Source organism: Tupaia chinensis, unplaced genomic scaffold (genome assembly GCF_000334495.1).
Source record: "Tupaia chinensis unplaced genomic scaffold, TupChi_1.0 Scaffold000290_1, whole genome shotgun sequence".
NCBI lineage: Eukaryota > Metazoa > Chordata > Mammalia > Scandentia > Tupaiidae > Tupaia > Tupaia belangeri.
The window spans coordinates 244,364-258,609 of NW_006159775.1; the positions used below are offsets into that span (position 1 = coordinate 244,364).

At 42.8% G+C, this 14,246-nt stretch overlaps 1 protein-coding gene across 1 annotated transcript in view; it reads right to left on the reverse strand.

The window, feature by feature from the left end:
- Window positions 1-14,246, reverse strand: part of FHOD3 (formin homology 2 domain containing 3) — a 507,831-nt gene that overhangs the window by 210,052 nt on the left and 283,533 nt on the right. Inside the window, exons 8-9 of the mRNA XM_006150579.2 lie at window positions 12,279-12,373; window positions 3,120-3,263 (exon numbers count right to left, since the gene is read on the reverse strand). Coding sequence (XP_006150641.1) covers window positions 3,120-3,263; window positions 12,279-12,373 — 239 coding nt within the window. The remainder of the gene's footprint in view (window positions 1-3,119; window positions 3,264-12,278; window positions 12,374-14,246) is intronic.

A 14,246-nucleotide genomic window follows, 5' to 3' on the forward strand; every position in this document is an offset into this window, starting at 1 on the left:
TCTTCATGCCAGCACTTACTCTTCTAGCCTGGGCAGATGCACTGTGGGGCCAGAAGAGGTATGAGGTATAAGATGGGAGGAGGGCAAAGGGAAACAAACCAAGAAGTACGTCCCCAGGACTGTTAAATCAGAGCCACGACACAGAGTCAAAGTGCTCTATTATCAGTTATGAGCAACTTGAGAGTGGACAAGTAGCAGGAGCCCCTTTGTCTTGTCAAGGAAGCTTCATGGAAGAGGTAACATCTGAGGTGACTCTCCAAGGAGGAGTAGGGGTTTGCCAACTTGAGAATGAGGCGTAACAAACTCCAGACAAAGAAAATGTTGATAAAGGAAAGTCCTCCACCCCAAGAACCTGCCTTTCATATTCAAGAAATAGGAGGAATGAGTGCGGCTAAAACTGCAGAGGCACTTTGAGAATGATGTCCTAGACAGTGTAGGGCCCTTGTACCAACTCAAGGAATTTCATCCTGCTGGTCCCAAAAGGTCATTCATTTATTTTAGTTTGTTTTCTTAAACAGAGGAACAACAAAGTCAGACATGACTTTCAGAAGGATGACCATGTTTTCAGTTGGAGGGAGCAGGAGAGACCAGAGAAGGCCTCCATGGGATGCGGCCCCTCCAGACGTCAATATCCCCACGCTCAGCACAGACTGCTGTCCCAAGCCGTGCTCCTCCAGTCATCCTAACCTCTTCCGACCCTCCACATTTGCCAAGCCAGACACCCACCATCTTCTTTCATGAGGCCTTCACCTCATATAAGCTTTCCTTGCCTCTGCCTCAGCTTCTCTTTTCCTCACAGGTTTGGGGACCATGATGGTCAGAGAAAAAAAGAAACTATCTGCCAATGGGTATGGAATTTCTTTTGGAGGTGATGAAAACATTCTAGAACATGATGGTGACATTTGTACAACACTGTGAAGATACTAAAAAAATCATTTAATTATACAGTTTAAAATGGAAAAGTTGGGGTATGTGAATAATATCTAAAAGGAAGGACTTTAAAACGAGTAAGAGGAACGTTATGAGGGTACCAAAGTCTCTTCCAATGCTAGACACAGAATACCACTGATGGAATAATCTTCGGAACAGTCTTCATGCATTACTCTGGATAAGCTTAGGCCCAGAGGAGTACTTTCCTGTTTGAAGTCACCACCCATGAGGAGGAGATCTGCTTCCTACTGGCCAAGGGAGGAAACGGGAATGAGGATAGGCAACAAAGACACAATTTACCACTCACAAAATGGGCTCTAACCTTCATGTAATATCCAAACAATAAGTTCCTTTAGTAACATGGGGCCACAGAAATAAATTAACTCAGACTGAACTCAAGGTAACAGGCCCTGGAGCCAAAGCCCAGCCAATGTCTTGGCCATGCAACTGGATGAGCAGGGGAGAAGGTACAATATGTGTGTCTGCCGTTCCTTGTTGCTCAGGAGTATGAAATTCTGGCTGACCCATGAAGTGAGTACAAGGCAAATGTGTGACACTGTGACAGAGGAAAGAGAGACACCCACAGTCCTGAGAGGCCACACTTCCAACTGAAGCAGCTTTGAATGCATAGAACTGGCAACCCAAGAAGCCCTCTCATATCTTTTCTTACCTATGTTACTGACCTGTATTAGCTGTTTGTGCAGAAAAGATAATAGACAAAAAATAAAAATAAAGGGCAGTCCATAGTTCCTTTTTCTTTCAGCTTTTGCTGATTCGGCAGTAAGCTGAAGGTAAGGTGTTAGTACACTGTTATCAAAAAATGAAATAGTAAGAGTTTTGTACAGTGTATCCACTCTTCTGGTAGGAACAAAATACATACACAAATAAGAGCTACAAAACAGGAAGGAGGTCCTTTTATCTGAGTCGGCATGCAAATTGTATGCTCTTATATTGGCATTTTAAACTGTCATTATAGAATAGCAGTCTTCAAAAAGTTCATGAAAATGTATATGCTAAAAAAATGGCATGAATTTGAAAGATTTTTGCACTGGTGGGCTGGTCCCATAGTGTGATGGTTAAGCATTGTTTCTAGGGAACCAGATCTCACATGGATGACCACAGTTCAAATCTCAGCCTCGGTAGCTTGAAAAATATGCCAGACATGTAAGCATGCATGCCCGAATTTTGCACCAATACAAATTTACACTATAATTCCTCTTTTCCACAAACTTTCTGAAGTCCCTTCATAATGAAGATGAGCAATAAAATTCATGGTAATAGTCTTAAGTCTTAATTTTTCTTTCCTTACAGCATTACATAGCAATTACGAAACACCATCACAAGATGAGAGAGACCACAGAAGAAAGTAAAAAGTCACTTTACCATCTTTAACAGCACCCTTTTCCTGCCTCTTTTCCATAAATGGCCCTGCATTTCCATTCAACATTGGTTCCTACAAATTATGTAGCTCACTTTGAAGTTTCACATCTTTCAAGAATATGAAATATGATTTCTGTTTGTCTTTCTGTTATTCCTCTCTTTTTCAGTGAACATGCAACTGACAGAATGCACATTCTTTAAAATAAAAGAGCTACCAAGTTTCCCCTACATCAAGGGTTCTTAAAACTGGAATATGTGCTATGGTTTGAATGTGTTTCCCTAAAACTCACGCACTGAAATTTGGTTCCTATTGTGACTGTATTAAGGGGGTGGAAACTTAACTTGACTATGGTATATAGAAGTGGAGTTTGTAGGAGGTAATTAAATTAAATTAAATTAGATCATGAATTGAATACTGGTAGCTTTTAAGAAAATAGAGGGAGAAAAGAGCCAAAACACATCCATGCCTTCTCACTATGTGATGTCCTGCAATGCCTTGGGACTCTGTAGAGTTCCTCACCAATGCAGCCCCTCAACCTTGTGCCTACAGATACACAAACTGAATAAACCTTTTAAAAAATGCTGGGGGCAGGTGGTGCAGGTACTCACCAGAGAGAGACAGAGAAGAAGCACAATAAAGCACCTCCATGGAGACATTCCTGTCATAATCCTTTCTCCTTTAGGGATTTTGGGCACATATGCACAAGTGCCTGGCACACTCAGAACTCCTGGGCTGGAGCATGCATTGCCTCAGCTGTAGACATTTGCTGAAACTGTATGATATCTTAACAAAAGGTATATTTTATTACCTCATAGATGTTAAATTGCTCTACTAAGTCCAGGTCAGTCCCTTTCTTGTTCAGGTGCCTCTGGGATACGGCTGCAATGCCCAGCTCCTCCAGGCAGTCCACCACATCATAGAAGCTGTCTTGGTCTGGCAATCCCGACAACGTCTGGCAGAAGGAACAACCAGGTACAAACATGTCTTAGAGGTCTGTTGAAGGTTCGCAAAGCATTTTTTGCATAGTAGTCAGCGGTCATTATCAAAACAATATGGTACAAAATGACAGAGGTGACAAATTCATTGAGAAAACATCTCTTTAGTGTGGTACGCAGAATGAACCCCAAGATTCTCATCCCTGGCATACATATGGGCTGTATGATCACTTCTCCTTGAGTGTGGACTGGGCCCTTACATGGGTGAGATGTCAGTTGTTATGTGGCAATGAACAGATTGCAGATGTAACTATGGTCTCAAATCAGTTCTTTCTGAGTGAATCCAAGGGAAGAATGTTCTGTGTGATAATCTGGTAAGTCTGATTGATAGTGTAGGTCTTCCCTAAGCTCAGAAACTGGAAGAGATTACTCTATTGTTCTCAGTAAGCCACCATGAGTTCTACAGGAGCAAGAAAAGGAATTTTGCCAACAACCACATAAGCTTGGAAGTGGACCCCAAGCCTCAGGTGAGATTCTATTCCTAGTCAACCTCGACTGAAGCCTGGGAGATCCCAAGCAAAGGACCCCATTGAGCTATATCTGGACCCTTGTCCCATGGACTCTGTGAGATAATAAATGTATATTGTTTGAAGCTGCTAAGTAGAAATTTGTCACATCACTATAGAAAACTAATATACTTCATAATGAGAAGTTCCTGTTGACACCAATTTAATGATTCCCTTTTATTTACATTCATTAGGGCCTCTCCTTGGTTTAGGAAATTTAGGAAAATGTGAGAAATTTCAGGGCAGCACATAAAGAGACATTATCACTCAAAAGGGCCAGTCATGGTGGTGCAGGCAGTGGACGTGCTGCTGTGCAATGCTGGAGGCCATAGGGGAAGGCTCCAGGTTCATGTCCCCGGTCTTCTAAAATGGCTGGATGTGCCCATGATCCTGGCTGGCTACAGAGATTGGGGAAGACTCTGGGCATGAATGGACCAGTAGTTAGTGTAATGGCTATATAATTGACCGTGGTTCGAGTCCCGGACACAGTGGCTTAAACTCACACCGGGCACATGTGCGTGTGTGCCCAAGATCCCGAGAAGAGAAAGGAGAAGGGATTGTGGCGTGGCCATCCCCCCTGGGGGGTGATTTCTCGCTTTCTGTCTCTCTGTCTCTCTCTGTCTTTCTGGCAAGCGCACGCGCCCTACAGCAAAAACCTCTCCAAAAAAAGAAAAAAAAGAATCTGGTCATGAAGAGTCCACCAAGGGTACCCATCTGCCCCTTTCTGTCTCCTTCCTTCCCTGACTCCCTCTCTCAGAAAATAAATATTAAAAAAAAAAAAAGATAAGGACCAACAGATGGCATAATGGTTATGCCACTGCACTCTCACATGCCGACTGTGGTTCAAGTCCTGGACCTGGTGGCCTGAAACTCATGCTGGGTACATGTGCATTTGTGTCCAAAATCCTGAGAAGAGAATGGAGAAGAAGGGATTGTAGTATGGCCATCCTTCCAGGGGGTGATTTCTCACTTTCTGTCTCTCTCTTGGCATCTCTCCAGTGAGTACACATGCCCTATAGCAAAAATCTCTCTAAAAAGATATATTGAAAGATAATCCAAGAAATAAGATAACTTCTCTTTGAATTCTGTCTCAAAAGACAGTTGAAGGACCAACAGATGGTGTAATGGTTACGTTGCTGGACTCCCAAGTAGTCAACTCTGGTTCAAATCCTGGACCCAGTGTCTTAAAATTCACACTTGTGCATGCATGCCCAAGATTCTGAGAGGAGAACGGAGGAGAAGGGATTGCACATGACCATCCCTCCTAGGGGGTGATTTCTCACTTTCTGTATCTCTCTTTCTCTCTCTCTCCAGTGAGCACATGTACCCTAATTTTTTTCAAGAGATGGTTGATGTTTCAGACCAAGCCCCTGTTCAGAACTAGAAGGAACTTTGACGAGATTTACTATAAGCCCCTTATCTTTTAAGAAGTAGGAAGGGCTCTTGCTGAGGCAGCAGGAAGTTACTGAAGGTGCTGGGATAAGAACCTGGCTCAGAACAGCCACTCAGGCTGTGTTGCACACATTCCTGCATTCTATATAAACCATTCTGGATTGCCATTTCAGATACTGCTCTTTATTCCCTACCGATTTCACTACTTTGTATGTCTAAGAATACTAAATGCATTTCAAAATTATTCTAAACATGGTAACTTGTCTCAGAAGAAATAAGACCACCACCTTCACGGTATCAGCTTCTCTAATCCTTCTATTTTCTGGCTACTGAAATTGGAAAGAATGTCTCTATTCATAACCCAAATAACAGCGTTTTCCTTTTTATATGAGCAAAGAGGATTGATGCACTGATACTGAGATTAGAAACTAACAAAAAAATAGTCATGTGATAGCTTAATTACTCAGGGGCCACAACAAGGACTGGGGGTGGTGAATCAGCAGCTGTAATAGATATATACTCACAGTACAAAGTGTGAGTACATGCGAGTGTACAGGTGCCAGGAGAGGAGGTGACACTGCAGTACCTATCAGGCAACAGCAATGGAGCTGCCCTCTGCTTGCAACGCTAGTTAAAAACTTAGGCACTCAAAGAATCCTACCATCAGAACAAGTTCATTCTCTGATTTTGGTGAAAACTCTAGAAACAGTAGTAATGCACTGCTCAAGAGAAGTTGGGTCCCATCTGGCAACTGTGCTTTCAGTGCCCAGTCCTGTCAGCCTGAAACATGTCAGGTATACACATGACAGCTCAAAATCCCACAGACTGGAGGAGGGGGATTGCTACTGGAGGAGGGGGACTGCAGCATGACCAGAAGTTGAAAAGAGTATACTGCTCTTCTCTCTCTTTCATGCGTACACACACACACATATACACACACACAACTATGAATTTAAAAAAAGAAAATTATGTAGGAGAGGGAAATAACAATAAGCAATACTCAGCCCAGGCAGGATGAATAACTAGAGATGCCCCAACTGCCTCCAACTCTACAAAATGTGCAATTTGAAGGTGAGTTGACATTTAGTGTCAGGATTAAAATTTCCTACACCACAGTGAATGGGCCAGCCTGTGGCACAGAGAGAAGCCCGTGGAAGTCTCTTCCCCTCTCTGCTCCTTCCCTGTTTCCCCTTTCTCCCTGCTGAGAGTCAGCTGAGGTTCTTTCCCTGGAAGCTTTTAGGGGCTGAAATCCTAGACCTAATCCGCACTGCCTTAGCATGCCAGATCATAAAGGGAAGAGGAGATCCCTAGTAAACAATTAAATAATTAGAAGTACGTAACTAAACAGACTGAGGGAGGCCTTGCTCAATAACAGGCCGGAACCAAAGGTAGTAAGAGGTCCTTTATCATTTCCACTGTGAAAGTGTGGGTTCGAGCTAAGCCTGTGTACCACAGCTGCTCATGCAAGGTAGGCTACATGGGTGGGGCCTGCAGCTTCTCCCTCCCCCAGCACAGTGGGGCTGTATGTACTAGAAATACACTCATCTATTTGCAGCTGATTGACTACCATTCTTAGCAAATTTCACTGCTCTCCCACCTGTGCCTGGGCCTTTCCTCCCAGTTTCACACCTTCACTCCTACAGTGAGGCAGCCCTACTGCTGGCCAAGGAGGCAGCTACTCCAGTGAAGCCTGGGAGGCAAATGCTTTTTTTTGTTGTTGTTGTTTGTTTGTTTGTTTTTTTGAGAGATTTTCACTGTAGGGCGCGTGCGCTCGCCAGACAGACAGAGAGAGACATAGAGACAGAAAGCGAGAAATCACCCCCCAGGGGGGATGGTCACGCCGCAATCCCTTCTCCTCCATTCTCCTCTCGGGATCTTGGGCACGCACGCACATGCGCCCGGCATGAGTTTTAAGCCACCGGGTCCGGGACACGAACCACGGTCGACTACGTGGGAATCCAGCGACATAGCCATTACGCTAACTGCTGGTTCCGGAGGCAAATGCTTTTTGACACCTTCACCTGCAGCTGCTGAAGAGGCTGGACACTCTGCCTGACACTTGGAGTCCCTCCTCAATCCAATTTTCTCTTAGATTTATCTTGCCAAGAATTGTGACAAGTAAATTTCCACAGATAGCTCTTGAAGGGGGAACTCTGTCCTGAAGGACATTAATTTTCCCCTCCCTGGATTTTAATTGCTTCCACCAAATTGTTTTTGTAGGATAAAACCAGCATGGCAAAAGTGTGTACACCCATGTTCATCTCGGTGCTGTGTGTGGAAGCCAAGGGTTGTAAACACCCAAATCTGCTTCTGTGGGTAAAGGGATGAGCAGAATGGAGATTCCATACAGTGGAATGCTACGCGGCAATGGGAAGGAGCCAACTATGAATACACGCAACGGCATTAGATAAATCTCAAAGACATTGTGTTGAGGGAGAGAAGCCAGTCTCAAAAGGTTATCTACTGTGTGATTGATTCCACTTGACATTCTTAAAATGACAAGGACAGAGAATAAATCAGTGGTTGCTAGGGTTATAGATAGGGGGTTGCGATGTCACTAAAAAAAGGGCGTGGTTTGGAGGGAGCCGGAACTGCTCTGTCTTAATAGTGAAGAATATCTTTATCTACATATGTACGGGGTCATCAGAAAAGTCATGATGCATTTTTGCACCAAAAAACACGTCACAACTTTTCCAACCATCCAATATCAACACTCCTACAGCTACGTACCAAAAGGAAAGAAAAAAGCTAATTTTACTGTATGATTGAGAAAAGAAGTAAATATGAACTCAGAGGCAAATATTCAGCATGAATCCCATCCAGAATACTCTTACCATCACCACCTTCCCTAAATGCTCTAATCCTGCCACACAGTAACCCCTCCCACCTCATCTGTCTCATGCTATTCTACAATGGAATCAATACCTGAGCTCCCCCGAAGTGGGGGGATTCTCACTAAGGGAATTTCAGCTGCACCAAGACAGGGCAGTACATAACTTAAGCTCACAGGATGAGAAATGGTTACTTTGTAATGCTCCCTCGGATCTCTGACTGCAGGGTGGGGAGTGAGGGGTGGGGATGGAAGATGGTAGAGAGCCCGGATCTTGGCAAGCATTCTGTAATGTCCCTGTTAAACAGAGCAAATTTTAGCTTCAGAACCATAGACAGGCTAGGATTCAGTACTCTTGTTTTGTCATGAATAATCAAATGAATAATCAAGTTTATTTATTTAATTTTTTTTTAAAGAGAGATTTTGCCATAGGGTATGTGCACTCACTGGAGAGATGAAAAGAGAAAAAAAAATGAGAAATCATCCCCTGGGGGGGATGGTCCATTATCCATTCTCCTCCTGAGATTTTGGGCATGCACACACATGCACCCAGTGTGAGTTCCAAGCTGCCAGGTCTGGGACTCAAACTGTGGTCAGCAGGTGAGAATCCAGTACCTTAACTGCCATACCACTTGCTGGTCCCAAAGTCAGATTTTTTTTAATTCCCTGTTAATGGGCCACCTTTTATTTTGTCCAACTTACTTGCAGTATAATTTCCAAGATTTCAAAATCTGAATCTTTTTCCAGACACATGTTGATATGTCAATTTATGATTCTGTGTGGCATCCCAGGGGATTTTACTCACTGGGCAATAAACACTACATCTCAATGAAACAGAACAAATCCAGTGTGAGTGGAATGGTCTGCAGGCCTTCTCAAGGGAAGGATTATGTTTGGAGGGATCTCCTCAGGACCTTCCTGGTCCTCTCCTGGGCCAGAACTAACACAGGATGAGACACAACTGGCAGAAGAGAGTAAGCAAGGCATTACTGGGTGTTAAATGCCACACGGTGCTAAACGCAGGTTGGCACAAGCTGGGTCCTTGGCAGTGACTGGTGGCACAGGTGCTGCTGTGATCATAGGAAAAGCTGGGCACAGCCTTTACCAGTGAATGAGTCCGATGGATAACACTGTGCAAGAGCGAAAATTCCATTCTTGTTCAACTCAGTGTTTTCCGAAACAAGGCCACTGACTTAAAAAGAACCGGACCTAGATGACTTACATACTTTTTAAAATAATAGAAAACTGCCTCAAATCAAATGGTAAAATAACTCCATAAAAAGATGTGAAAATAAAGCAGAATTCTTCAGATTATCCTTCATAAGTTTGCTCATTTTTTTTTTTACCAAGACTACGGGAGAGTTTCCTGTGTGTTCACCAACAAATGCTATTTCATTGAAAAGCAAGCATCATGGGGCCAGGAGCTGGGGTGGTACAGTGACAATACAAGTGGGCCCTTGTGGGAAAAGTCCTAGGTCCACATCCCAGGACCTCTCTGAGTACACCAGGTGCACATGCCTGTGGTCCAGGCGTCCAAGACAGGGAGTGGATCACAGCGTGGGAGCCTTGTTGGGGTGCCTGCCCCTCCATGAAATAAATGACGAAATAAACTCTTTCAAAAAAGCAATCATTGTCAACATAACCTATGAAAAATGTCTTGTTTTACTATGTATTTCTTTTATTCTTAGTTTAATATCTTTCATTTTTTTCCTACTGGGATCTTACTGAATTTAAGATACTATCATTTTTTTTTTAGCAAACCATTTCCCATTTTGTCATTTCCCTTTAGATATAATCTGTGATTTTGATTTTATAAAAAAAAAAACTTTTAAAATTTTGTGCAGTGAAATATTCAGCTCCTTTTAATTGGACTGTTTTTCCGTTTTTTATTATTAAAATAACCTTGAACCATAGACCAAATAACTTTAATATCTCTCTACATTTTTTGTACAGTTTCATGTGTCCCATTGAGCTCTAAATCTATCTGGATTATGGTATGGTCAAAGAGTGGTTTTATTTCCATTTAGCCACACCTCCCCAATCATAGATGCTTGCCTGTCCCCAATGACTTCAGTCATAGAACAAGCTGTTCTGTACATTGGGGTATGTTTTAGAGCTCCTCTGTGTCTCCCAAAAAGCAATTTCATTATATGATAATTAAAACAATAAGAGTGAGGCCAGCAGTTGGTATGGTGGGTAAGGCACTGGACTTCCACATGTCCAGCTATGGCTGGAGTCACAATCTGGGCAGCTGGCTTTCTCGCTGTCTCACTTTCTCTCTGTCTTTTGTCAAATTAAATAATAACAATAATGATAATGATAATTATAAATAAAATTAAATAAAATAATTCTTTAAAAAAATAAGAGTAAATATAAAGTGAAAGCCTAATTATCAACGTGAATCCCATCCAAATTCATCTGTCCCCTGGAAAAAAGACACACCGCATTTGTAACCCTTAGAGTTTGCATAACATTTTACTGTCTGATAAAAGTTACTCCCCATAGTTATACAGCTTTCTTTGAATTTGTCTCTATCAGAGAAAGTCTTTACTTCAGTTACAATAGGTCATCAAGAAGGTCATGACATATTTTCCTACATTTTTCTATGCAAAAATACATCATGACTTTCTGACAAACCAGTATTTCAGGAAGAGATCCTGGATCCTTTCTGAAAACCTAACCACCTCCACAGTTGGTCCTGTAGGCTCCCATCTAGCAGCCTGAAGCGATCAGGAAGCTGCATGGAGAGGATGTGGCAATCCAAATGAAGGACCTCAAGTCCCTAGATGGGGCTTGCCCAAGTCAGCGTGGGACCCACTGCCACAGAGCAACACCTCTGGGATGGTCCCTGAGGGCTGCTCCTGGCCTACAGGGTGATGACCCAGCAGGAACATGATGAAAGGAACAGGAGTACGAAGGCATAGCACTATCATATCAGGAGATGGGACCTGCCCCCAGGAATCCCTGCATCAGCTCAACTGTTAGAGCTCAATACACAAAGTGGAACAAGCACTTTTATTTCTTCCTGACTTGTGAACTACTTCCATGGAGGAAAATAGCAAGTTACAATCTTTAGAAAAAAACAGCTTCAAGGGGACCCCTTGATAGGAAAAGCAGTCATAAAATCCTCAGTCATATTTCTGGTTTTACTAAGAAAAAAAAAAGACTGAAGCTTAAAAGCATGTAGACATCCACACCTGTGGATGTGCACACATGTGCACCTGTGTGAATGTACACATCATGCATGGCATAAAGGGTTTTCTCTTGTGAAGAAGCACAACACTGCAGCTGTGGTTCCAATCACCACAACGCGGGTCCACAGGGTGTGCCCCTTACTCAAAGGGAAAATCTTAGATTTTCATGTTGTATGAGGAGACTTCAAAAAAAACTTGAGAGAAGTGTAATTAAAGTCTGAATTTATTTTGTTGTGAAAAACAATTTGCAATTCACGCAGTTTTCTCAAAATATGTAATTTCTATGAACTTTTTGAAAATCCCTCCCTCATATTATTTCTCTAGGACTTCAGTAACAAAGTAACATAAAATAAATGACTTAAAACAAAAAAATTTGGGGCCAGGAGGTGGCATGGTGGTTAAGGAGCTAGACTCCCACATGGGTGACCGTGGTTTGAGTACCAGACCTAGACGCTTGCAAATCACACTGGGCACATGTGCATGCATGCCCAAAATCCCAGGAAGAGAATGGAGGAGAAGAGATTGTGGTGAGAATCACTCTGAGGGTGATTTCCCTCTCACTGTCTCTCTCTGTTTTTCTCTGGCAAGTGCATATGCCCTACAAGAAAAATCTAAAGAAAAAAAAAAGAAATTTAGTCTTATGGTTTGAAAGACTAGAAAGAAGCCAAATATATATTAAGGTTGCAGCAGAGTCATGCTGTCTCTGAAGGCTCGCTAGGAAGATCCTTCTTTGCCTCATCCTAGATTGGTTGCCAGCAATCCTTGGGTTCTGCGGAGTGTAGATGTGTCATTCTAATCTCAGTGTTTTCATGTGGTTGTCTCCCTTGTGTGCATGCGTTCACGTCATCTTCCTTATGTGTGTCTCTTTTGTTTCTCTTTTAAGGACACCAATCCTACTGATTAGAGTTTTCCAAATGACCTCATCTTAACTAGATTACCTCTGCAAAGACCCTATTTCTAAATTAGGTCACATTCACAGTTACCACAGGTTACAACTTTAATACATATTTGAGGGGGACACAATTCAACTCATAAAATATGTCAACCAACCTTGTTCACTAAAGTCATTGCATAAACCAGCAGCTCTGTGTCTACGCCATCTTTTTCCTCCAGGATTTCCATGATATTTGACCAGGGCTTGACACCTATGAGTAAAACAAAAATCATTAGCAACAGCAATTCCACAAGCCTTTCTCTAACTCACATCATAGTTTATCCAAGGACACAACACTCAGTGATGGCAATGTTTTTTAGTTACCACATTCCAAAGTGTGACACTATCCTCAGGGTAGACTTGAGCATGCTCCTAATTAGGAATATCTCATAGTAGGCAACACTATAGCATATCATCTTTGACCTTTTTTTTTTTTTTTGGAGAGGTTTTTGGTATAGGGCGCATGTGCTCGCTGGAACGACAGAGAGAAACAGAGAAACAGAAAGCAAGAAATCACCTCCCATGGGGGATGGCCACGCCACAATCCCTTCTCCTCCATTCTCCTCTCGGGATCTTGGGCACACACGCATGCGCCCGCTGGAGTTTAAGCCACCGGGTCTAGGACTTGAACGACAGTTGGCTACATGGGAGTCCAGCGACATAGCCATTTCACTAACTGCTGGTCCCATCATCCTTGACCTTCTGACAAGAGCAGTCAGAAACCCTGTGTACTTACTGGAAAAATTCTCTTTATGTTAAATATATAATATAAAAAATCTATTAGTGTGCAACTTTTTAGGGCATACATTTTACTCAGAGCCAAAAACTCTTGATGTGTATTATCTGTCCCTGTCCATTATCACATAAGGAAAGAAATGTGGAAGAACATTACATTCCTACCCCAACCCCCAGCAGTGACTCCAAGAAATAACTGTGACAAGTCTGTCTAGTAAGCATCTCAAGAACAGATGTGTGTTACCTCTATCCCATCATGGCACAGATGCTACTTAGCATCAGTTAGGTACAAGGCCCAGTGGACAGCTGCCCTCAGAAGGCTACAGTCGTCTGGCACAAGCACAAAAACAGACATCAGCACAGAGCGAACAGCTAAGATGTGGCAAATGCATTTAATGAAGTCTGTCACTTGGCAAAAGAAGTCTCTTGCTGTGGGATGGCTGCAGAGAGCTTAATGCAAAAGATTGGCCTCTGCAGGTAAAGGTTCATGAGTGATTACCCCAGGATCCAAGAGTGGTGGGGGAGGGGGCAGGAAAACATTTAACATTCAGGAATATGAAGCCAAAGACAAAGTTGCAAAGAAGAACATGACCCCCCCAACACAGTTTCCTATGGCTGAGATGAGGATTCAAAGTGAGGTGAAGCATCACTTCACCTTTTGCATGGTGGTTTGGAACATGAAGCTCTTTTCTGCTTTCTCTGTAAAGATTTCAAAGGGATAGTGCTAATTTTTGCTTGATCAAAGTAAATGTGGAAATAACCCAAATACAGCAGTTTCCAAACGCTGTTCCTGGGATAGGTGATCCTGGCCTTGAGCAAAAGTTCCCCAAGGCATCAACAGCATCTGTCTTATTTATTTCTGTGCTGTTAGCATAGTGCCTGGCCCACAGTACATGCTTAATACAATGTCCGCTGAACAATGAATAGAGAGCTCTGAGAAGGCATGAAATGTGTTAAGCTGGAACAGTTTTAAAAGAACCAGTGGCATCTGCACACAGTAAGAAAAGGCGGCAGCAGGATTAAACACAGTATAGGCACCTACTACAAGACATAAAAGACACAGACATGGCGGGACGAAGAGATCCACTGGCTCTCCCAAAAAACAAAGTAGTAAACCTTTGCCCTTGGCTAAGTTGCCTCGCCAGTCACAACTAGGGGGTTGTCTATGATGCTTTTGAACTCTGAACACAAAGGCTTGCTCCTTCACTTGCTAACTGCAGACTTATCTCCTTGCTGATATTTTGTCATCAAATTACTTTTTAAGTCCATACCACAGTGTAACGGTCCTTTGAACCCTAGCAAAACATCCACTTCGGCCCTCAAGACAGCCAATCGGTGAGGTCAGTAGG